The sequence below is a fragment of the Haplochromis burtoni genome, unplaced genomic scaffold (genome assembly GCF_018398535.1).
Source record: "Haplochromis burtoni strain Fernald_Lab_line unplaced genomic scaffold, NCSU_Asbu1 Contig_13, whole genome shotgun sequence".
Taxonomy (NCBI): domain Eukaryota; kingdom Metazoa; phylum Chordata; class Actinopteri; order Cichliformes; family Cichlidae; genus Haplochromis; species Haplochromis burtoni.
This window is the reverse complement of record NW_024582374.1, coordinates 2444689-2469734: the sequence shown is the minus strand read 5'-3', so window position 1 is coordinate 2469734 and position 25046 is coordinate 2444689. Positions and strand designations below refer to the sequence as shown.

The window sequence follows — 25046 nt, the reverse complement described above, 5'->3', positions numbered from 1 at the left end:
TTCCTTCCACTGCAGCTGCGTCTTGTTATATGTGGTGAAACTGGAAAAATCAGACTATCTGTACTAAGATGTTGCAAGCTTGAACTCCTTCTGTGTCCAAAGAGGGATGCGTCATGTGACAGTGACAGGCGCGCGCGCTACTATCAACTCACTACCTGCCTCAGAGGAGCCACCCAGGTCAAGCACAGCTCAGGCTAAATCAGATAAAATCGCCAGCTTACAGACAACATCTCAGGAAAAAAACAGACCTTTCTTCACCGGTGTGTGGAACCACTCTGCACCACCTTCTCTTAACCTTCCCAGGGAAATTCCATTGGTAATTTGAAAGGAGGTTCTGTGTTTTACAACATATGTAATTTACACTGTGAATCCAATCAACTCACCATGAAAGTGATAGCATAAATGATGAAAAATGCACAAAATAATTAGCTACCGAGATAATGGTGAGTCATTTAAGGAGAAGCATGGTTTTCCGCTTTGGGGCATGAGATGAAGGCCTTGGAATTTACTGGTTAAAAAATAATAGCCCTCAAAAATAAATATTTGATTGTTTCTGTGAGTATTGAACCAAAAAACAGGCAGTAAAACTGGTTATTTAGTTTACTGGTTGCACTGTGCATTATTAAATAATGGGCTCAAACAATCCTGAGCACGTCACAGGTTACTTGTATTGTTCCTTTTATAAATTATTTGTTCTCAGGCAGCAGAATTTAAAGTAAATCATTTATTTTCCCACTGAAACCTCACATGTACTTACAGAAAGCGGTTCATCCGGCTCACGCATGGTTATGCAGTCCATGCTGATCTGAATGGTGTTTCCTGCCGACCCGTCGGCCGGACTGTCGCTGAAGTTCAGCTCGATGGGCTGGACTGAATGAATGGCAGATCTGAAACAGCAACAATACAGATTAATGGGTCGTTCCATGTAAAATAAACCAAATCTGAGAAACGTCTCTATACACCCCCCCTCAGAATCTGCTGATTTTTATTTACAGGGATTTCAATGAATTTATTGACCCATCATACTATGAATATTTTTAGCTTTTGGAGTACGCAGTGATTGTTTTTAACTTGTGCTACATTTTCTAGAATTCTTGAGCCTTCATAACTTACAGTCCAGGAGATATTCACATTAAATATTAAACCCATTTAAGCTCTGTTAAGAACTGATTTCAAATCAATTTTGGACACACTCCAAGAGTCCAAATCTAAATTCTTGTTTATAGCAGTGTGTAGCTGCGTGCATCGGTGTGAATAAACTGTCTGTAACGCAGAGGAACAGAATCGATTACTGGCACGCCGGATGTTTTATCCGTTTTCTGATAAATCACTGGCGCAGACTTCAAAAAATGAATTCTGGGTAAACTTTCAAGGTTCACCATGTCGTTAGCGTGTGGGACAGCTTGGCTAGATTGTGGTGTGGGCGTGAAATTGATCAGGCTTATGTGTCTCTCTCCCTCCTCTCTCTCATCTGTCCTGTGATTTCATGCTGTGATACATGTAAAATTATTACTCTGGGAGAAAGTTAGGGTTAGCAGCAGAAGCTCTCTGACTTTTGTTCTTGCACCGGAGCCCTCTGCCTCTCTGCAAAGTCTCACTGTTTGCTCACCCAGTGAACAGAGCAGAGACAGACAGAGCTAACAGAAGACAAAGGGGAGAGAGGAAAGTGAGACATTTTTTTTTTTTACTTAAGTCGAGCTATAGCTCAGGAAATATGACACAGGAATAAAACTGACACATACAAAAGGAATTCAGGATGTTAGCTATTGACTGAAATATATAAGAGCTACACTGACCCGGCTCACAGGGACAAATGAGCCACCAGAGAACAAGACTTTAAAATACAACTGTAAATTTATTCTTTTACAAGTTAATTGTATATTTATACAATTAATAACAGAGTTCTTAATAATGTTGATGTTATTATTGACAAATAAATGAATATTGAAACTAATTTGTTTCCAGATATGAACATTTTTAGAAAAAGTACACTGCTAAAAACCCGTAAATGAACAATTTTTAATCAGAATACAGAATCAAGTCAGTTAAACTTGAAATTGATATAATATCAGTATAGAAGTTATACTGACAGAATACTGATCTGGTCAGTTAAGTAGCAGAGTAGCAGAGCATAAATAAAACTGAATTCAATTAAATTGAACAATAGGCACACTACAGGGGCAACCATTCCAAAATAGGAATGGTTTTACAGGTGAAGCCCACTGACATTTTTTTCCTCCACATCTTTTCTGATGGTTTTTTTCACTAGTTTTGCATTTGGCTAGGGTCAGTATCACTGCTGGTAGCAGGAGGCGCAGTGTGCAGTGTGTCTTCGGGTCCTCTTGGTGCACTACAGTGCTGAACCTAATGCGGTACAATATAGGCAGCTTTTGGAGGATGAAGGAATTGATACCATCGACCAGGCTCATCTGACCTAAATCCAGTAGAACACCTCTGGGACTTTATGTGATGATCCATCCAATGCTGTCAGGCTGCACCAGACTGTCCTGGAGCTCATTGATGACCTGGACCAGATCTGAGATTAGATTTCCCAGGACATCATCCGTCGATGTGAAGCACGTGGTTGTCATAAAAACTACCTAGTACCATTCGGAGTTTTCAGCAAAATTGTGCATAGTTGCCTACATGGAAGTGCAGCTGGTAAATGAAGTCAACATAAACTGCAGTTCCTCTAATGTCCACTCGAGGCTCCGTCGCCGAGTTAGTCCCTATGGACGCCCATGTTAAAAAGTCCAACATTACAGTAGAAACTTGCAGTCTGAGTCCATAATGAATCTGAGGGGGTGAATTTTTTCTTATAAATTATCCACCTGGGCACGGATGTGGCCACTTTGAAAGAGTTAATGAACCGGACTGCTTTTGCTGCCTTTACTGACAAGAAATTACGTCCTGCTTGGTGAAATTCTAGTATTTTAGTAGCCTCTTAATTAGTGCTTATTAGAGGGTATCTATGTATCTCTCCCACATTCTTACAGTTTATTTGTGCAGTTTGTTACTGTTAGATTTACATCCTGTCCAAATACAATCACTTCTGATTTAAAAAACAAAACAAAACAATAGGGGGCTATCCTAACCCAAAAACAAGTGAGTGACGTCACGGTGGCTAAGTCCACCTTTTACCCACTGGCGGAAAATAACGTTGTTGTGTCCATAGGCAAGTTTTACACAGGGGCATAAACGTGGATAAATTCAAATCTAGAAAAAAAGAGAAACTAAAGTGTGAGGATAACTGCTGCAAGTGAGAAGGAAGTCAGGCAAAGAAGCTGACATGGTTTATAATTTCCACATAAAAGAAGAAAAAAAAAACCCCAAAGTGAAAACTAACGCACAAATATCAAAAATATGTGCATAGCTGAATATTTCACTATGGCCTTTTTTTTCCTTGTTTTGTTGTTTTTGGCAGTATTCACTTACTGGTCGAGCATATCAAACAGCTGGTTGAACACATCTTGGCTGAACAAGTCAGTTGTCTGTGCTGCCTGATTCTGGGACATGGTGGTGAGGAATGAGCCCTCTCTCCAGGACAGACGAGCTGAAGGGTCCCTGAGTCTGCAGAAAGACACCATCAATCAGCTGTAATCATTTTATTACACCCATTCCTGCTCACTTACAGCTGCCATTTCTGAAAAACTATTTTAAAGGGAAGCGTTTTATAGTTGCAAAGTCAGCGAACATAAAAGCTGATGTGCTGTGCTAAGATGCGGCCACCCAGCCAGTGGAGATAAAGGAGGAGGAGGAGTCCTGCTGGCAGCCATTCATGAAGAGCACTTCCATTGTGAAGAAGTCAGCCTACATAATGTTGAATATTTGTACTACACATAATGGTGATTATGTACCATTCAGACAGAGGCACTTTGACCTGCTGCCTTGAAACATTACACCTGCTTCAGAGCTCTGCCCGCCATTGTTCCTGCTGAAGTGGCGCACGCTGCAGTCTGAGACAGGCGGAATTCCCCCCAACGTCTATATGATAGCACCGCTAAAACTTGTGGTATGCGTACAGCTGGGCGAGCTCGGGAGGGAGGCCGATGGGGCGGCCATAATCTGAAGCTGGCACTATTTTAGGTTTTGGAATTCCCCAACGCTGTGATGAATGATATTAATACCTGTCTTACAAACACAGGCATATCTAATGAAGCAAATAATTTCACGTATGCAGGAGGCTCATATGAGGGAGCGCTGAGAGCGGAGATGAATTTATTTTGCAAAGCTCAAGAATTATTATGGGTAAGATGTCACAGATTAGGGCCTACATATCAATCATGCCCAGACACATTTAATAGAGTAAAGTTAGATGTTTCTGCAACATTAGGACCACGACAAAGCTTGGATTGATCATGAATTACAGCGGCTTGCAAGGAAGCTCTATTTCAGCTCGCCTTGTATAAAAAGCTGCATGTATATCAGACCTGCACAATAATTAAACTGACACGATATGCAGCAAACCGAAACTCCAAAATGCTTCAGTGAAATCGTTCATCTGACCTCTTTCACCTGAAATGTAACGTAAATAATTTAATAAAGCCAGAAAAGAATTTAATAAATGTCTCAAAGTCAGTCGATCCGCTGCAAAAATAGCACGCACCCCTTTAAACCAGTCTACTAACAAGGACGGTTCCTCACACAGCTGCGTTTTTGTGATTTTTGTTTTAAACTTGTAACCAACCTAAATATATAAGTTTTTGGGGAAGCCTGTAAGCCATTCGTGGCATCTGACCTTAACATAAGATTTGAAAAGTAAAACTACATTTTGGGACTTTTAAAACTTTTCGCATCCTATGTCGGATAGTTTTCGGTAACGATTTGCCCTTTCAGCAGCAGAGCGCCTCCAGCACGCTGTGCCCCTCTGTACAATATTTAAGTGATGGTGTTACGAAGTAAGGAACCATATACACTACGTGAGGAAAGTCAGCCAAAATAATGTTGCTAAATGCGATGATGATGAGAAAAAAAGTACTCAAGTATGTGGCAACTTTGTGTGGCTATAAAACACATTTGGGAAGGAAAACTACCAACTGTTAATAAAACAATATAGAAAGTGTTTTTCAGGTGTTCACACAGCTATAGTTGACATCTGCATTAATAGTTTATAACCTAATTTATTGCCTCTAATTGGACATTCTGTGCTCTTATAAGGAAGCAGAATTATTTTGAGTCAAGCTGAAAAGTTCAAAATGTATTTAGAGTTTATTCAGAGGGGTAATACTTATCATTATTATGATGAGGAAAGCAGACAGAGCTCAATCTACAAATAACAATAAATATACAACTATTCAAATCTTTATGAAGAGTCACAGGGCTCTTTAAATAGATATACAAATATTGTTATTTATATGCATACACATGGGTTTATGATCCAGAGCATATATGAAAATGCTCAAGCAAATCCAGCAGATTTTTCTTCTCTGCTTTTTTTGCTATTAATTTGTTAATTTTTAATTTCATTGTATGTACTCTTACTTTATGTAAAAAGTCACAGTGTGCATAGTTGCCATCTAGATCCTAAATTTATGTTACACTGCTAACACAGACCCCACACACACCAACTGGACCCCACTGAACAGACACATTTAATATATTTACATGTTTTACAGTTTTTAAAAGTCTTTTTGTTTATGATTTGTGTTTAAATTGTAATGAAAATATAAATATATATTTTTTAAAGATATGAATGTTAAAAAGAATAAAGCATACTGTATATCTCTCTCTGACTGGCTAAATATTGTCAACTACTCACATGTGAGTGCAACCTAGCACATTTACAAAATAAGTTCACCGCAAATCGAATGCATTTGATTTTTATATCTAACAAAAACCTAAAATATGAGTTTTGCAGAACTCAAACTGACCAGTGGTTTACAGCTGTACACTCTCAAATTGGCAGCTGTTGAAAATGTTTGAGAGCAAATGTGATGTTACATTAACGTTTCGTTAATGTAAAAAAGAAAATGAAAACTGCTACAAACTTGTACGCAATAAGCCCCACCCAAACCAACTGCAACACAGATATCCTCCTTTTACATGAATGCATGAGTAAGAATATCTAAGAGTGCACCTCGTTGACTGCCGTCAGCCTACAGGCGCTAAGATGACATTTACTGATGGCAGCGATTGTTTATCTGTTGTGTCACATCGATTTTGTGCAGGCTAAATGTTTAAAGATCGCTAGATAAAGAGCATAAAGACTTTCTAAAAATTCATCTATGGCCATAATGAAGGTACCAATAAATCCATGTTTGCAATTACAGTGTAAAATCCTTTCAGTTCATCCAGACTAACAGTCTAAGGATAAAACGTGTAAAAGTATAACACTAAATACCTTCAGTACTTCCATAACAAATTTTTAAGGCATTATTTGACAATATGCTGTTAGTACCTTTGCTTAAGAACTCATTCCTGCTAAAGACTAAGCATTAAGTCACAGAAGGAATTAAACTGACGACAGATAGATGCCAAGATTTATTTATTTTTTAAATCTACGATTAAAAAAAAAAAAAATCAACTTATTTGTGCATATTGTTGTACAGCCAACAGAAAACATGTGACATCGACATCCGAGTTAATAATATTTTTCACAGTAATTCATAATATAATATAAACTGCTTTAAAATGCAGAATTTGCCCCAGAATAAGGTTTTAAATGCTTATTTTTTTCTACTATTTTTGCAATTGCAACATCGTCCCATACATTTAAATTCAGGATTTTATACGGTTTCTTCAGAAGCACTGAAGATTAAAGAGCAAAAAATAAATAAATAAATAATTTGTAAAGAATAATAGTAAAATAAATTGTGATATTCTTGAAATGATCCATTATGTTAGGGCTTACTGATTCATAAAAGCCATCTCTTCATCCTTATCAACATGTTGCTTTGTTATGATCACATCCAAATCACAGCAGTATCTCTTCAGAGTAGATGTCAAAATAGTGATTGATTTATTTTTATTTTTATTTTTTTACTTTGAACAGCACCAACACGCTTTTGTAGGAAAGCATTTACAGCAGTACACAAATCAAAACCTGGTGGCTTAGCTGCCTGGCACAAGAGCACACGAGGAGTTTGAAGGAAACATGCCAAAGAGGGGAAAAAAAAAATCACAAAGGAAAAAAACAGGTAAATGGCAGGTAGAGCAGGTGAGTTGTCATCTGTGTTCAAGGAGAAAGGATTTAGGTGTGGTCATCCACGTGACCTGTGCCTCACATTAACTCCATTTCATTCTTTAATTTTCTTTTAAAATACAGAAGAACTAGTTTAACTGACATCCCATTAACTTGTCCAAAAGACTTTTGAGCTTTGCTTCTTGGTATTGTCTGATCACCAGTCAGCATCCAGAACTAAAGCTGTTTATCAGGTTCTGCGTGTACAGCCATCCAAGCCTATAAATACACTAAAACAGTTTAATGGAAGAATAAAATAGTAGATCTGCAGCCTAACCCTGCTGATGTCCTGCACTACTTTGTGCTTAAGAAAATAATTTTCATTGTTGTAATAAGGCACACATGTCCACGTTCAAATGCATACCACATAAATGCAATATTCTATCTTTTTTCATCATCATTTCAAAGCAGTTTTATTTTACTAACAGACTTTCGAGATGGGCTTTGTCCCTTTTCTGGCTGCATTTTGTCTGCGTTTGGGTGTCTGGTTACTCTGAGAGGTTTTCGGTTAGCCCGAGGCAAAGGCTGTTCAGCATCCACTTAAACACAGTGCAGCGCCTCCAGACGAGACTGGGGCAGAGGTCAGCACTAAACAGGGATGGCTATTGTCTCTTGGCAGGTTGTGCACACCGACCGATGAAAATGCAATCAAAACAAACAGCCCAGCCGATCGGGGTCCTTCTCCAGTGTCATTATTAATCACTTTTCAAAGGCCTAAGACCTTCTCCCCCTCATCCGTCAGCCGAGGCTGGAAAAGGGACACGAGTGAAAAACAATAGAAAGCCCCAGAGTTTCTCCTCCTTTTATTTTGATCATCTGGTGCAAGAGGGAAGGTAAGGCGTAGAAGGCAAAGGATACAAGACAGGTGGAGGGATTTACAGGCCAAGGAAGATACTTTTCATCCCTTTTCAAAAACAGTTACATTGTTTTCAAATTTGTGCCACAGCCAGAACGGTCAAAAATGTCATCAAGCAAAACAGAAAAACTAAAAAAATTTTTTACAAATGTAACTGTTAAACTCAACTACAAGAGTGCTGTGATGGTAAATTTAAAGGGGCAAAAAGCACACAGAACACATCCAATCTGCAAAGAATTTAAAGAATTTAAATATTTTAGAATGAGAGAAGAAACACTCATGTAGGTAGTTTTGGTGCAAAACATGTGCAATTATCAAAGCCTATAGAGCTACAGTACAACACATGCACTCCCATTGAGGTTCAAAAATCTCCAGAAGAGGACCTCCAGATGTCATGTAATCTGCCTGCCTTCAGCCCTGATTGCCCTTTACACATGCATTGCTGCCATAAGTATGCTGCCCTTATAAATATATCAGGACCGAGCAGCAGCAGCTGAGGATCCAGGCAGACACAACTGTTCTCAGGCCGTTTTGGACCTCCAGACAGCGTGAACTGCAGCGCGGGTCAAACAGGAGCAGGGAGATTCCCAGCCAGCAAGTCCTACATCATTCTTTTAAACTTAATGTAAGGCTCATTATGAAGGAGTATAGCTACACTTCGAATCCACGCAACACATATTGTTTAACTATTTAGGCAAAAAAACAAAAACACATGACCTCAATACAGTCTACCCTATAAGTACGTGTGAGTATAGGTCATCAATTTCAACAACCTTTAGGTACTTACCGCCGAAAGGGAAACTCAGGGTAATACTGCACAGCTGTGTAAGGTGAATTCATGTTGTCATGCCAGAGTTCACTTTGCTGAAAGCTTCAGAATGATCAGCTTGTCATAAATGGATCAATAGCTGTGTTTGAGCTATGAGAATCAATTAAAGTACAATTTAAAAAAAAAAAATACCGTTAAAAACACAACCAGGCCTGGATTAAAGTGCCGGAGGGTACAGTGCAGAGTGCAGAAAGTTTGAGAGATGTTTTGAATTTAGGTATTTTTTCTTAGGCTACCCAAAATAGGCGGGGCTTGTGCCTTCTTTCTGACCAATCCCCTGCTCCAGCTGTACAAGATATCACTCACTCTCAGTTGCTAGGATATAGATATCAAGCAACTACATTTGACCCCAACACACAAACACCCACACGCCAGGAAGCCACTATCCTGAAAAGCTCCCCACTTACACCCCACTCCTCCATCTATGTCTCTGGCCTTGTTCTGATATTTCCACCCAGACTCCCGAGCGGATTTTGCGGCCCGAGAGCACGTCTGTTGCGTCACACTTCTCAGCGAATACTGAGAGGGTTTCGGGCGCGCTGAATATTTCCACAAACGCGCCCCAAATAGCAGCAACTGTTCACTGTGCGCCGATTCAGCAATTTTAAGGAAGTGAAACAAACTCTTAGGTCAAGAACTGACTGTTCTCGTGAAAAAACTAAAAATGAGAATCCCCTTTAAACCTAAACAGACACCAGATAAAAATACTTCATCATTACAGTAGCCTACATAAACTCATATTTAGGCAAACGCTGAAATCGTGCCACATCCTGGCACATACTTCCAATTCAACCACCCTCTTAGCCAAGCAGTATGGCAATGTAAACCTAGAGGTGTTGTGTGGTTTTCAGAGATGAACAGCAGATGAATCAGTATGCTAAAATAAAAGGAAGGGTCACCGCAGGAGGAATGATAATAAATAGATGTGGTGTATCCAGGGAACACAAACCTTTATGCTGCTCTCTTGTACTTTTAATAAAGATATAGAGCCTCTCTCTGCCCGCGGTGCACCTGTGAGACACGGCACTGATACAGCGGATACTGTGTGCCAACCTGGTGACGAGACACTGTGGACACACGGCCGCTATTTTTAACATACTGTATTGGAAGGTTTCATATCAGCATTTTCACACTCGGCTGAGTTCGTAATGAATGAAGCACCCTCTTTGTTTGCTTCTCAGTGTAAAGAACATCTGGACAGTCCACTCATCAAGTAAACCCGTACGCTTTTGTGATGCATGTCACATTTTGGTGACGGACTGTGTGCTTTCTCAGTCATCCAGGGCATTTGAGTTGAAGGTAACTGGACTTCTGAGAGACCTGTAACTACCTTGAACCCAAGCATTCAGGACCACATTTTGTGGTTTATTGTAAAAAAAAACAAACCCAGAATTGGTCACATTACAATCCCGCCAATAAATATCCACTCATGAATCTCCCACTCCAGTCTTTTGAGGCCTGAATGACCATCTCTTTCTAAATGTGGCAAATTCAATGAACAGCCAAGAAGTATTTTTTTTATTATACTGTAGGCTATGTATTGTTTTGTACTGACTAGTTTATGGAAAAGAGCCCCATCAACCCTAGAAAGGCTGAACAGGTGCACCTGTATAAATAGTTGCATGATTGCCATTAGCCACTCCTTTTATACTGCTGCAAGCTTGGAGTAAACCTAAAATACACATGCATTGCAGTGTAGGGTCTGTGCTGATGAATCAGCGTGGTCACAAAAAAACTGGAAAGCATGAAGACATCAACGCACTCACGGAAGCAACTACAACACTCGCTTCACATCGATGAAAACAGAGCGATCGCAAGTTTAGCAGCTATAAAAACAATTAAATAATTCACTCATATTAACAATATTTCAAAACATTTCATAGCTGTCAAAATGGCCTTACTCTGTCATGGACCAGTGACTTTCCAGACACCATTTCTTGCTAATCCATCCAAACTGTGTTGATGTACTTCGGTCTGGAGCAACCAGCTAAGAGACAGTGGATGAGCAGCACTGCCATCTCCAAGTGACAGTTTTAATTCTATATATTAGGTTTACCAATCCTGACTTCTGTTGTTGTCTTTGAGGTGCAAACTGGGGTAAATACCTAAAACGACAGAGTTAACATTCGGGATATTTAGGGTATTTCCTGTGTGTAACAAAGAACTCGCACCAGCAAAGGAGGTTTTTGGGCTTCCCCAACGGTAAATCACCAGGAGTGTAATTTTTAAAGTTGGGTTTAACTTACCTAAGCTTTGACACATACTTATTAATATTTTCCTTAACTGCATTTCATATTTTGAACGAGTAAAAAAACGTAAACTTCAATTTATGGGTGTAGTTTATGAACGCTACATGAATGACACGACATAAATACACTTTCACGTATAGCCTTGGAGGCTCCTAATGATGCTCACATCTAAACCTGCCACAAAAGCGGGTAAACAAGAAACACCCGAAAAACAATAAGTTCGCAAGCAGAAAGCAAATAAAAGAACAATATGCGCAACTCACTCACACACTAAGTTACATCAGATGTGACTGAGCTGTGACTTTCAGCCACTTCTTCAAAAATAATTTTAAAAATAAAAAAAGAAGAAGCTGAAAACAAGTTGGAAATTTAACCCCAGTGCCTCATCAGAGCCAGCAACAAACACTGCGCTTAGTTGTGGCGCTACATTGTGCACGATCTTCTACAAAAAACCACCAACGGATTTGAACACCAAATGATCAAATGTGAGACCGTGTTGTGATATGACCGAATCATTGAGAGGATCCGCCGTTCTGCTGCATGTCTGCTGATCCGATTTCTAAAATGAGTAAAGCTAGGCTTAACTGCTCATAGTTTTAGAATCACATTGAGTTCTAATTTGGTTTAAAAAAGTCCACAAGCTGCCAATTTTTATGAAATTTTTTGAGACGTGAAAGTCTGAAATGAGTCACACCCAACGACCGTGCGAAAGTATGAGCAACTATTCCCCCAAGGTCACTGCTGGAAATACCAGCGACCGTTGTTGGGTTGTTCTGTGAAACATGGTTCCCAGCTGAAAAATGACAACCAATCACAGCTCATATAAACACGACTATCGTAAAAACCCACTTGTAAAATCCCATGGTGATTATTAGGTTATTTAAGCAACAAGCCTCTCTAAACCTAACACACACACACACACACACTGCAGCTTTGACCACCTCCCAGCACAACAAGGACAAACTGACCTCAAGATATCATTAAATCTGATATTTACACTGACACACGAAACCCTTACATCATTAATTACTCTAAGGCCCAGGCGCTGGAAACCAGTCACCGAGCCGCTATTACTTCATTTGAGATGTATGTGTGTGTTTATGGGTTAGCAGCTACGTCAGGGACATCTCTGGTACTGTCATCAGTGGGAGAGCACATATGTCTAAAGTGGTTATTATTCTCACAGGCCTCTGGTTAGAGAGCGTTAATCCCGCTTTAATCTGCAATTGTATCTGCAGATCAAGCCAAAAATGGCAACCAGCCTGAGTGATCGGTGTGCTTAATTCATTCTGGTGTGTTCATCGTGCTGAAGGCATTATATACCCGGTTCACACAGCCTTATTAATGTCAGGAGTTTACATACAGGATGCCAACGAGCAGTTGGTGGAGCAGCTGATGAGGTAGCAGCGACGCTCGCTGCACTGTGGAGTGCTGCATTATCAGTGTCAGTCACACACACCAGGCTGAGGCCAATCACTCTCACGCCGTGTGGGGGTTATGTGGGCATACTTGTGTGCGTCTGTGTGTATATTCTAGTTGGTGACTAATGCAGGGGAAATCCAGATGAGTCAAAACTACCAGTGTCCGATGCAGTGTCTGAGAAGCGCTAATTTACAGCCTATGCACTAAACTGCCCAGCAACTTGGCATTGTTCCTCTCACCTCTATAGGGAAGTCTTGTGTTCGGGCAGTGTGAAGAACCGTTGAGGGAAGGGATGAAAAACGTAGTAAACAAGAAAACGAATCAAAACATTCCCAGCATAAATTCACTTCCTGGAGGGTGGAATATTTTGACACTCAGACAACCAGTCCTGTACTTCCATAACGACAAAAAAGATAAACAGCCGTGAACTGCCTCGAGCTTTCCCATGTGACCCACAGAACCTGTATTTCTATTGAATCACTGATTCATTTGTAGTAATATTCAGACTCCCAGACAATTATTGATGCTTTCCCACGATATGATTCAAGTTTTTCTTTATGCGTCTTTTGTCACAGTGACTTTTACACCTGAGATCAGGTTGTTGCCACGTTGGGAAAATCAACCTTGCCTGCGGCAACTGAAAGACAGTGAGCCAGAGTTGAAAAATACATCCAGTATGACTGCTTTTAGCTGGAATCCAGATTTGTTTGTTAAATGTTTGTTATGCTCAGACTGATGAGTTGAAATGTAAAGAAGGGATATCTGAGAAATGAACTCTTAATGCTGTTGAGGTTAAAGTGGCATTCATTTTTCAAACCAAGGCAGATTCCAGAAGTTTTCGTTTATCTGTTTGATGATGCAAAGAGCATCCCTCTAGTTAAATGTTTAACTAGTATGTTGAGGCAAAACAAAAACCAAAACACACCACTAACATGCAGGTAAAGGTAGAACAAGTAAATGTGATTCCTAAGTTAAACAAACCAGGGAAACTGCATACCGAGAATAGCAATTTCAGAGGTATCGTAATTACCGATGTAACAGATCTACGGTGTCCGTGCTAAGTCGCTGAAGAGATTGGAGGTGGTGTCAAAAGCAGTTTCCGTTAGCTGAGATCTGCTATAGAACGAAAAAAAAAAAGCCACTATGATCATTTATAATTTTCTGTAAGATTGTTCAAATAACATTTGTGTGAAGTAGCCATCATTAACTTTTAGCAAACAGTGCACTTGAAAGGTAGCATGAGTCTCTCTGAAGAAACATAGCTAATGTTTGTGCATGTTTCAGCATGCATCTAACTTCATATATATACATATATACATATACATATACATATACACACATATACACACATACACACATATATATATATACACACATATACACACATATATATATATATATATATACATATACATATACATATATATACATATATACATATATATATATATTCATTCCTCATTTAAGGGACACAATACATATGATTTCTTTGGTCATTGATTTAATATACCAGTTGATCCAAATTTACTCACAGCCACATGATTTAATCTCACTGTTGTTGGGGTTTACTTCAAGCATGCTGTGTATTTTATTCCAAAATATGGCCTTTTCCTAACCCACACTCAATCTTTCCTAAAAACAAACAGTGAGTGAAAATGAAAGTAAGCTGTGCGTTAAAGAGCAACAAAAAACTGTCAAAACTGTCTGACATCAGGTTTACTGGATCTTATTAAAATCCATTTTTCTCCCAGAAAGTATAAACATGCCTAGAAGTCTTCTTAAAGTGAAGGAACATGTGACTAATGAGTCCATTTTGTTGTTTTGTTTACATATAAATACCTCACGGTGGACGTTTACTGTTTGCAGCTAAATCCCTGCTTAAATTGCAATTGTTCATTTATTAACGCTCAATGCAGGAGGTATAAATAAATAGTACTTGCAATGCGACTGACACATTTCACACAGCGATTCCTCAAACAGTACTTTATGTACAGTTTAGAGACATGGATAAGCAGCAGGCCACAAGGGACTGAAGACTAAACAAAAACATGAAACTGTGGATTAGAACCAGCTCCAGTTCAGACGAGTACGACTGGATCGCTTTGTTTTTTTTCCCAGGGGACTGAATCCCTTCACCGACTGGCGCAGAGCACTTCTGGTAAACACAATCAAAGCTCTCCAACAACCGGTCCCAGATCTGAGAGGCAGACAACCAGTGAACCACAAACCATCAATCACAGCTAATCCAACACTAAACCTGTCTTTGCTGCCGTTTGAAGTCAGTTACCATCACACACGGTGCGCTGTTAGCACAGAGCCGTGCTAATAATTTTACATTTACAGTGGAGAAAGGAGCAGAAACACTGGTAGCAGTAAGCTGACAGTGAGACTTACAGCCTAATTACACAAATAATCTTGTTATAACGTGACATTCAAGAAGTACATTAAAATAAAAGCGGTTAATGATTAGCAAACTAAAGATAAAATGTAACCGAACCATTATCGCAGAGATGAATTACAGGGTGCTTCCTGCTTCTAAACATGCTCCTCTGCCTCACTAATCATTCCAGCGCAGACCATTTTTGAGGATTAGATGGCGATCGTCTCCTCAATTGAGAGCAGGAATTAAATGAGGAAATTGTCCGTCCTCAGGAGCAGCGGGGTGATGATATTTTACACTGGACGAGCAGGTGCTGCCGGGACCTGCTTCAGCACTTCTGTAAGGTAATATAATACACTTTCATACTCTAACTTTCAGAAATATAGCCCATGATGTAAAAGTTGTGGACCGGTGTTTAGCAACCACACCGCCGGTATCCTGGCAACAGGTTGACAAGTGTGATTGGTCTGGCCCTCAACCTATTAAAAAGCATGTATGGTAGAACATAATGATGCTTCCACCCGTCCACATGTAATCTAAGTGAGGGGTTAAAGTGTCCTTTGTCACCGGATACACTTTAAAAATAAAACACGCTGTCGACGTTCTGGGACGCTTAAATGAAAGTGGATATTTCAGAGGCATTTCTTCGAGACTCTGATGAGTGGATGGATATAGTTTGTCTGTAACATACCAAACCATCAAACAATTACACGTTTAACATGCTGTGCATCTCATTCATCGCGTCATAAAAAACTATGTACACCAAAAAAACTGGGACATCTTGGGGTTTGTTTGTTTTTATATAGGTGATTTCTCATTTTGTCATTTTTGTGGCTCAAGTATTCAGATAATTCAGGAGAGAGTGTACGGCACAGCCCTGCTTCTGTCAGTGTTGACTTCACTGTTAAATTCCTTCCATGAGTCACAGTCAGTAAAACGCCACGGAGCTCGCCGTTCAACAATGACCTTGATTTTTTATTAGTTTTTCATTCTTCTTTTGCTGACATGAGGTCAGCCCGAGTGAAGAACCGTGTAATCCTCTTTGCTAATTGATAGGCTTACAGAACTTACACTGCTATGACCACATATGAAAGTTGATCCCATACAGCAAGAGGTAGTGGGAAGGGAATGTTTTCAGTGTCAGGTATGCCAGGTTCCAGCGAGATAACGTCACGTCAATCTCTGGCAGTGAGAGGGTTTGCAATTGTACATGTGTTAAGGTGTCATGGCATGGTGGTACGAGCTAGTGCGAAACAGACATGCAGAGCCCAGCTCTTCTTCTTCTCGTCTTACTCTTGCTATAGCCGTACGCGATGTATCGAACTGCTGCCAAATCATGCCAGGGCAGCAAAGAGCCTTCGCAGCAGGTGATGTATTGCAGAGCGCTCAGGATACAGATGCTGATCAAGGAGAACGGATCTGAACATCTGATAAGTTCATAAGTGGCGTCTGTTAATCAGCGGAGTCAGCGTTGACCTTCAGCTTCACATCACATAAGTGGAGTCTGAGTCACTTAGCAGGCTTTTACACACAGTGCAAAAAAATTTTAAGGTCATTTAACCTTTTGTTTACAAAACCTTTCAACTCAAAATCAAACTTCTTATAAAGAAAAAAAAAATCATAACACAAAGACCTGCCGGACCTTTTTCCTGTTGAAAGGTAGTTTTTTTCTTCTCACTATTACCAAGTGACTGCTCATTGGGGATCTTTTGGTTGTCAGGGTATTCTCTCGATTATTGTGGGGCGTTTACCTCACAGTATAAAGCACCATGAGGTTTTTGTACCTGGCTGTTATCATGTTATGAGCTGAAGATGTGCAGATTGCATCACTTCTAGGGCCAGCATGTGGTCACTGGAGGAACAGCAGATTTTTCAGCTCCAGAGGTTACCACTGGTTTAAAACCTATTCCTGGGTCATGGTTTGGGATATGTCAGGTAACTTCCGGTTGTATTTTGCAATCATTGCCTACAGTTGTTGGTCATTTGTCACTTTGCAACCCACCTTCATCCCAGTTCTTCCTTTCATGTTGTCGGCAAGGTCTGAGATCAGAGCCATGCAACCAAATACATTTTGCAGCACACAGAATTAACTTCTTAGTTTATTTTCTTAGTGCAATGTCACTGCAGTCACGTAGTGTAAACAGGACGATCGGTGTTGGCTAGATAAATAAATACAGCCAATTTCTCACATTCTTAAATAGAAAATAACTCCAGTTCATGGTGTGCTGCACTGCTGTCTTTCTTTACTTTTGTCATTAACATAATGTATGATGCTATAAAATATTTGGGAAGCGACCATCATTTTCACGCTGCTGTACTGTTTTTTGTGAGGCAGGCACTCTTATTGCACTGTATAGACTATAATATATTAATACACAATATAAGTTTGGAGGACACTACAAAGTGGCTTAAAACTCATTGTAAAGTCCACTACACAGTATGTGATAAGTGACAGACAAGGTAAATACTAAACACCAACATGCTAGCTTCTGATCTTTTAAATTGGCACACTCCTGCAAGATCACTGAGGTCTGCAGATCAATTGGTCCTGGCTGTCCCGAGGTCCAGGTTAAGGTACAGAGGAGACCGGGCCTTTGCTGTGACTGCTCCTAAATTGTGGAACAAACTGCCCTTTCACATCAGGACCTCCCCAACATTGGACACTTTCAAAACGCGTCTGAAAACCGACTTTTTTCCTTGGCTTTTAAATCAGAATGACTTTGTATAACTTTTATTTGTCTTATTTCTTATTCAAATCTTAACTTTTATTATGTCTTCCTATGTTTTTATATCATTTGATAATCTTAAACGTACAGCACCTTGGTCAACAGCTGTTCTTTTAAACGTGCTATATAAATAAAATTGACTTTAGCTTCGCTACTGTGAGCGTGCTTAAGTTAGCATTTAGTTTGCTGCAAGCTGCATCTCTGTCTAGAGTTCCAGAAATTGGAATTCACTACCACTGCTACTTATGAGTAGATATAAGTAGCGCTTCATTACCTTGCTCCCCCATATATATCTGATCTAGAATTCTGGCTACTGGTAAGTGGTGTCTGGAGCGATTCTGACAAAACAATGCAGGTTATAATGTAACCGTACATTTAACCAATCAGTGATGAACCCAGCCACGAAGATCTCTGGGGGTCTTTAAAACCATCTCAGAAACGTAACCTGAGATTAAAAAAACAACAACAACAAAACACAGCGTGACAATGGATAAAACAAAAGATCTTTGAAGTTTTTGTTTAATAACGTATAAACTAAAAGACAGAGTTGAATGTCATTCTTGTTATTGTAAAGCTGTGTGATCGAACTTATTTTTTAATCCACTACAACTCGTCATTGCTCAACATACGACCTTACTCACTGCAAGTGTGACAACACACTGTACCAGCGGACACGGTAAATTCTGAGTCACTGTTTTGAATGAAGATGTTGCATAACATTGACTGCTCCCCATAGACGATGGTAGTTTTGTTTACTGGTCCCATTCCAGTGTGTGCGGGTTTTAAACAGTCCAAAAAACAACAACAAAAAAAAAGAAACAAGACAAAATGTTTTTAGACGCTTTGCACTTTCCACTGATTAATGAGACGTAACCAGGAGGCCCTGATCTTTTAAGAGCGTGGAGTAACATGATATACTGAAAATACAGGAATGGCCCACTTTGTTTCTACAGTACCACTATTAAACTGAAAAGAGTGGAAGCAAAACATAATTTCCAGTTTTCTAGTATTTTTGCTTAAACACAGCTAAACAAAACAAGCGAATCTGATTTTTTTTTTCTTTAATTACTCATATTTGCAACAGCAAAAGAGTAAGCTTTCATCTGGTAATACCAAACAAGAAGATGGTAAAACTCCTAGGAAAATATCTCTTTGCCAACAATGGCACAAAGCCACAATTACTGTGACCAATCAGGATGTAGGAGGTTAAGAAGGAGCACTAATTGTGTTGCCGTGTCTGCATGAAATCCACTGTAGCTGCCTTCTCTGTTTGTTTTCAGTTTGTAATACAAGAAGTCAGCATTAACCAAGCAGGAAAATAACAGGTCTGAAAAACAAATCTGTTCTTAAGACCACAGAGGGCTGGCTGAGGAGGTTGCAGGACAGGTTTGTTGAGCCTCAGGGGCCTGCAGATCCCATTCAGCTTCTGCAATCGGGCTCTCTCCTCACTCAGCTCCTACAGCGCAGACGGTTACTGCTACATAAAGCACATAAACTCTGTGAAATGTGTGCAATCCTGACAGGCGTCCAACATATCCCAGAGCCCTGTCACTCTCACCTAGCCAGAGAGAAAAAACCAAACGTGATGACAAATCCTTGAGCTTTCACTTGTAAAGCAAACGCATCGAGCTGAAGGTAAGTTTAAACAAGTGTGCGTCCACTGCTGTTTTGGGTGCTACACGATACACATTTTTGTGTTTAAGAACACATTATTCACCTGGTTTTTGTTAGGAGGGAGGAAAAAATGGAAGACTGGAAACTGTGATGAATATGTCATCAGTCAGCTTTTCCATGTAATCTTCAAATGCCAGATTGCTCCTTTTCAGCCCCACCCCATCCCGTCATGGCCAAGTGACTGTGCTCAGTTGCAACACACACACACACACACGGTTTAACACCCTCAGGTGTTCTGTGCTGATACACTGTAAAAACACTAAGTTCTGAGGCACCTTTTCTTGAATGCAGGAAAACCTCTGATCTGCATTTATTTAATCACTTCCACTGCAACCATTTCTTTTAATATTAACTTAAATACACATTTGTCAGTGCTGCATTAGTAAATCACTACCTTTAGAACTTGAGCTCATAATCACATGATTATGCAAAATTTGAACACTTCAACTTTTTCGAATGTGCGGTTTTGCAGCTTTTCTTTGTCACATGTTTATTTGTATTTGAGCATTTTCTGACTTTATTTGACAAATTAGATAAAAACAAAACTGATTGATAAAAAAAAATCATCAGTTCAAGGCTTCAAATCAAGTAATTTGAAGACACTAAACTCTTTGCAGAGTACAGAGAGGTCAGACTCGCGACATCAGCAGCTTATCTGAGCTCAGATTGCAATACACTTTAGTTTAATGGGAATTCTCAAATCCAATGTTCTAAAATAATCCACAGGTCCAGATTTTAGAAGCATATGCCTTTTTAGCCCATTTATAATTTCTTTATATGCAGTAGATTTATACAATTTTATTGATATGTGATGACGTGTAAGAAACCTATTTCAGCATTGTCCACAAAACTGCTTACCTTCAGAAAAAATGATTAATTACAGCTATGAATAATAATGTAGAGTAGATTGGGATCGTCTTTGCTTATATTTCCCAACATGCCTTGCATTAAATTCTGCTGAAAACATTTGATTTTCTGTATGAAATTCATTATAAATTTACTGCTGTTATCAGGTAAAATCCTATCTTGCTCCATCTCATACATAGAGTACATACAACTTTCTCTGAAAAGTTAACCAAAATAAAGGTTAAAAAACATTTATTTTTTTTAACTACATGAATCCACCAAAACTTAACCACCAAACCAAACGGCCTGTTTTTAGAGTGCAGAGGAGGATGGCAAAGAGATTAACGGCTGAGTGAACTCGGACACAGTTCAAGTGCCAAACTTACTGTAAGGTGACTCTGTGAAGGCAACAGCACAAACACATATGGACACACACACGCAGAAGGAGTCATCGCACCTTCTGTTACTATTACTCACACCGAGTCATCGTGCAAAGAAAAGAAGCTTATCTTTCATCATGCGAGGCCTTTCAAAACACCGCACTATCCCACTTATCAAAACAATTTTTAAAAGCGGTTGCACAGATTTCAGCAATGCCAGGAAGTACAGAAATGTAGCTTAGATCATTTCTGGTGTTGGTTCAAATGGTGTCGAAGTGACCGGGGAGTGTCGGCGGCCGCACGTGTGCCAGAGTCGGAGCTCTAGACGCCTCCGTACAACAGGAAATGCCAATGATGGTACCTTTTGCCTCATGGCAGACTGAATGCTGCTGGAATGTAAACTCCGTCCACATGCTGACATTACTGCCATCAGCCTGTCTGCAGTGCTGAAAAATCACTTTACGTTTACTGTGCTCGAGTACGGTTTTTAAAAAGTTGACTCTACTGCAATTAATAAAGGAAAATAGTTCACTTTTTACTCCAGTGTATTAACCTTCCAGTCATTGAGTAAGGTCATTTATGAAGCAGACTGTTATCAGAATAATGTTTCCAGCATGAATCTGTCATTCTGCTTCACCAAGAACCTTTTTTTTTTTACATGAATTCTTCCATAGGTGTGGCACAGATTATGGACAGTTGTTTGAAACAGATTATAAGGCTTTTATTTTATTGCAATTTGTAATTTATGGGTAACTATTCCATAACAGGACATCTCATTCTGACAGTGCTCCAAATACTTTTAAGTGTTTCACCCCCAAATATCTGAAATATTGCCAACATCTCCAAAACAGATGTTTGGTCTGATTTTAAATCAGATGGATGGAAGTAACAATTGGAGAAAACAAAACAAAACAAAAAACCCAAAACACCCGACAATGACGACTTCACTGAAATCTGTTTGACCCGGCCTGTTAGTGATGCTGGCCTTTAACCTACGCTGTATGGACTGTGATCAAGTGAGTTTCTTGTAAACTGAGTAGAGTTTTTTTTCCAGAAGGTGAAATACTCATGAACGCGCTACAAGTGACTCTTTGTGTATTAGCATCATTACTAAACCACAACATTTCAAAGAGCGAACGCAGTTTGACATCTGCAAGTTAAAAAAAAATACTAAAACACACTTAAAATGCATTTAATCTATGTCATGTTTGAAACTCTGGACTTTAGCTTGGTGGAAGATTAAAGCGCTGGCATCTGTAGTACCTTGTGCATAATGAGCGCTTTTGTGTGGTTAAACTGAAGCTGTTAAGATTTTTTTGTCATCCTTGGGCTGCAGAAGCAAGTTGTTAATGCAATCTCGCCTCTCCCTTTTGATGTATTAAAAAATGAGCTATTATGCTTATCTTTACTCTCTATCATGATTCATGTCAGCCTATAAAAATTTAATTTGTACAAAATTAACATAATTTAGTTTTGAATAATGCGTTAAGTGTATGCAAAGTTAAAGACCTGATGCTTCAGGCTGTCAAGCTTCCTTACTTAGAGCCAACAAAGTTGAGTGAGTGCAGCTCACAGGCTCAAAGGACAAAGGAAAGTAGGCTTTATGAGAAGGAAGCTTTAACAGGGGCTAAAACTGTGAGACAGAATATTCATTCAGTATGAAAAAAAGGGATTATTTGGAACAGTGACTCAAGCTAAGTTACTTTGAGATTCATCACAAAACTACAGATGTTGAAATGTGGATAACAGCACCCACGATAGCCAAGTACAGAAACGCCTCTCAGCCTTGCTGCCAACGCAGTCTCTCATTGTGTATTTGAGAAAAAAAAATACCCCATTCCCACACCCCAGTCCTGGCTTTTTCTCTGGAACTGCAGAACCAGCCCACCTTTCCATCAATTTCAGGATCAACTGCCCTGCTGTTCTCTGTAAAGTGTACTCTAGGTTATTCTATCGATTGTTTTCACAGAAATATTACACCCAAAAAAACACTTTAGGCTTAAGTTATTTCCATGTGAACATAAAACAACATATCCTCGTGCTCGTCCCCACAGTATTGAGCGTTTTGATGACAAACGTGTTGTTTTAGCCACTGTTAATGTAATTTTATGCATATAACTACCAAATATGTGATAAATGTAATATATGATATAGGATGTAAAATAAATTTGGCAAAAATAAAAAAGTAAGGCTGTTATTAGGTCAGAAAGGTTATTCTTTTGAAAAAACAAAACACTTAACTTCCCTTTATATATCATTTCCTGAAGTTCTAGAAAGACTTGCTCATAGTAAATCCAGCGACTCTTTTCATTTATCAGAACCAGTGTTATCTTCCTTACAGGTAGATAACAGAGCCATTACTCTTACTTAGAGGCTGTAGGTAACACCAGTGACTCACATGTATAGAAAAGCCTTATCAAAAACTGCTCATTAAGTTTGTTTTGCATAGCTTATTGATATTTTAGGCAAATATCATGTTTTCTTCATCATTATTAATCATCATGTCCTCAGATGGTTCATTGCATCATTTATGTTACTTATTGTTTGTCACATCTTATAAAATGTGTGATATTTGACACGATAACTTTACCTCACCGTCTACACGTGCTGAAGAGACCGGGGAAATAATCAGTCATAAAAACCTTTAACACTGCACAAAGAGCGACAAAGAAGCAACACCAGTGACAAAAAGACAGCATGTGCAAAGAAAATGAATACATTTTAATTTGAAGACATCTCGTCATCCTAAAAGCGTCTCTATAGAATGACATAAAACAGTCAGGACCAACGTTTTTCACTTCTCTGAAACTCGACAAGCAAGATTACTCATCAGTCAGAGCACCTTTCTGAAGAACTCCCCCCATCCTGCCCCCATAAGAAGTTCGCTAAGGAGCTCACAGACGAGTTATACAAATACTGTTGTACTAAAAGAAATTGTTTTACAAAAAGTACAAATTTATATCTGTGATTAATCTCCGCAATGCAGACCTTTTTAGGTGGGTAACTGCACACGTTGCAACTGAATCCCATTTATTCACTATTCAAACACAATAGCGTGATTTTTGAGCGTATCAATGCAGTGAGGACTGCTACACTTAAAAGAGAATTTCCATCTGCATGAATTTATATTTAATGCTTGTACTCTGTTGTGAGGGTGGCAGGAAGGCCCCAGCACACAACAGATAAAGCAGTGATGACAGTTATGATGTTTAATAAGTCTCACAGAACTTGAAATGCATTTTAGATATTAGTGTCACAAAAACTTTCACATCTCAACCAATAATAAAGCTGAAATTATAATAACAGGTTCTAAAGCATAGAGAGATACTCATCACAGAAATGATTTACTGAGAAGCCGTAAAGCAAGACACCCAAGAATGAGCTTTGACTCAGAATTTAACTGAAGCACGGCCTCCGCTCTCTACGAGTGACTCAAGGAAACTGATGCTTGCTTTCTTATCTGCCAAACTCGACTGCTGTAACTCTCTGCTAATTAAAAACATTTTAATGTACTACAATTCATTCAGAGCTCTGCTGATAGGTGTAATATGTTCTGTCCTTCTATTTTTAAATCTCCACATCATTTTAGTCAATCAGTACAGAGTATATACTTCATAAACTGGCTGGCAGGAGGTCTGCTGGTTGTTAAAACTGCAGCTTTTACCTTTTGTCCTCCTGCTGGAAGACTTGAAAGCATTTGCTTTACAGACATTATTTATCTGTAGTTATTCACTTAATTGCACTTAATTTCATTTTAAGAGATTTTATTTTTTAATGTACTTTTTTCTGTATTTCATCTTAATTTTGCATTATTTTATTTAAACTTTATATGTTATTGCATTAATATTTCATTTACTTTTTAACTGTTTATTTTTATTGCGTACTCTCGCTTACAGTTTGCTTCAGTTTCAGCTTACAAACTGTTTCAAGAATATTACAGAATGGTTCAAATTTCATTTCATGTTCTGAGTTGTAGGAAACGTCATGTTGAACATCAAAGTAAAACAGATCTGCTTAATTTAAAGTTAAAATCTTTATATGGCCTTAATTTAGCAAAGTTTACAATTTATAATCTTAGAACATGCCACTAAGAACGCCCTGGATTATTTTTCAAAAGTTGTACAAAAATTTTTCCATTATGTTTGAAGAGACCGAGGTCCTAGTTTTCACACTTTGCTGCCCGTTCCACTTCACAGGCTGGCTTATTCAAAAGTAACCCTGAGAACGAACCTGATGAAGTAATGAATCATGAATCAAAGTCTAAACACAGCACCTCTCAATTCATCATCACAACTCTACGAAATCAAGTCTTTGCCACGGTCCAAGTGTTTCATACTGTTCGATATAGCGATATGTATCGGATAACAATATAAAAACGTCTATCGTTTCATTTTACGCTATCTTTGTTTCGTGGTGTCGCAAAATAAGCTGTTTACGGCAATATTTTTTCATCGTTTTGATACTGTAGTGGCTATATTAATTTTTAAATTTCTCTCTTTCTCTT

The 25046-nt window shown here is 39.0% G+C and overlaps 1 protein-coding gene across 5 annotated transcripts in view; it reads right to left on the bottom strand.

Annotated features, from left to right (window-relative positions):
- The window catches only part of tp63 (tumor protein p63), a 58794-nt gene that overhangs the window by 25377 nt on the left and 8371 nt on the right, over positions 1-25046 (bottom strand). For 2 of the 5 annotated variants that reach the window (XM_005919724.3, XM_005919723.3), the window contains 2 exons: positions 3436-3570; positions 758-887 (listed from right to left, as the gene is read on the bottom strand). In XM_005919724.3, coding sequence (XP_005919786.1) covers positions 758-887; positions 3436-3515 — 210 coding nt within the window. In that variant the 5' untranslated portion in view covers positions 3516-3570. Of the gene's footprint in view, positions 1-757; positions 888-3435; positions 3571-8823; positions 9069-25046 lie in introns of those variants that run through there. The other 3 variants (XM_014332836.2, XM_005919721.3, XM_005919722.3) reach the window with 3 other exon arrangements.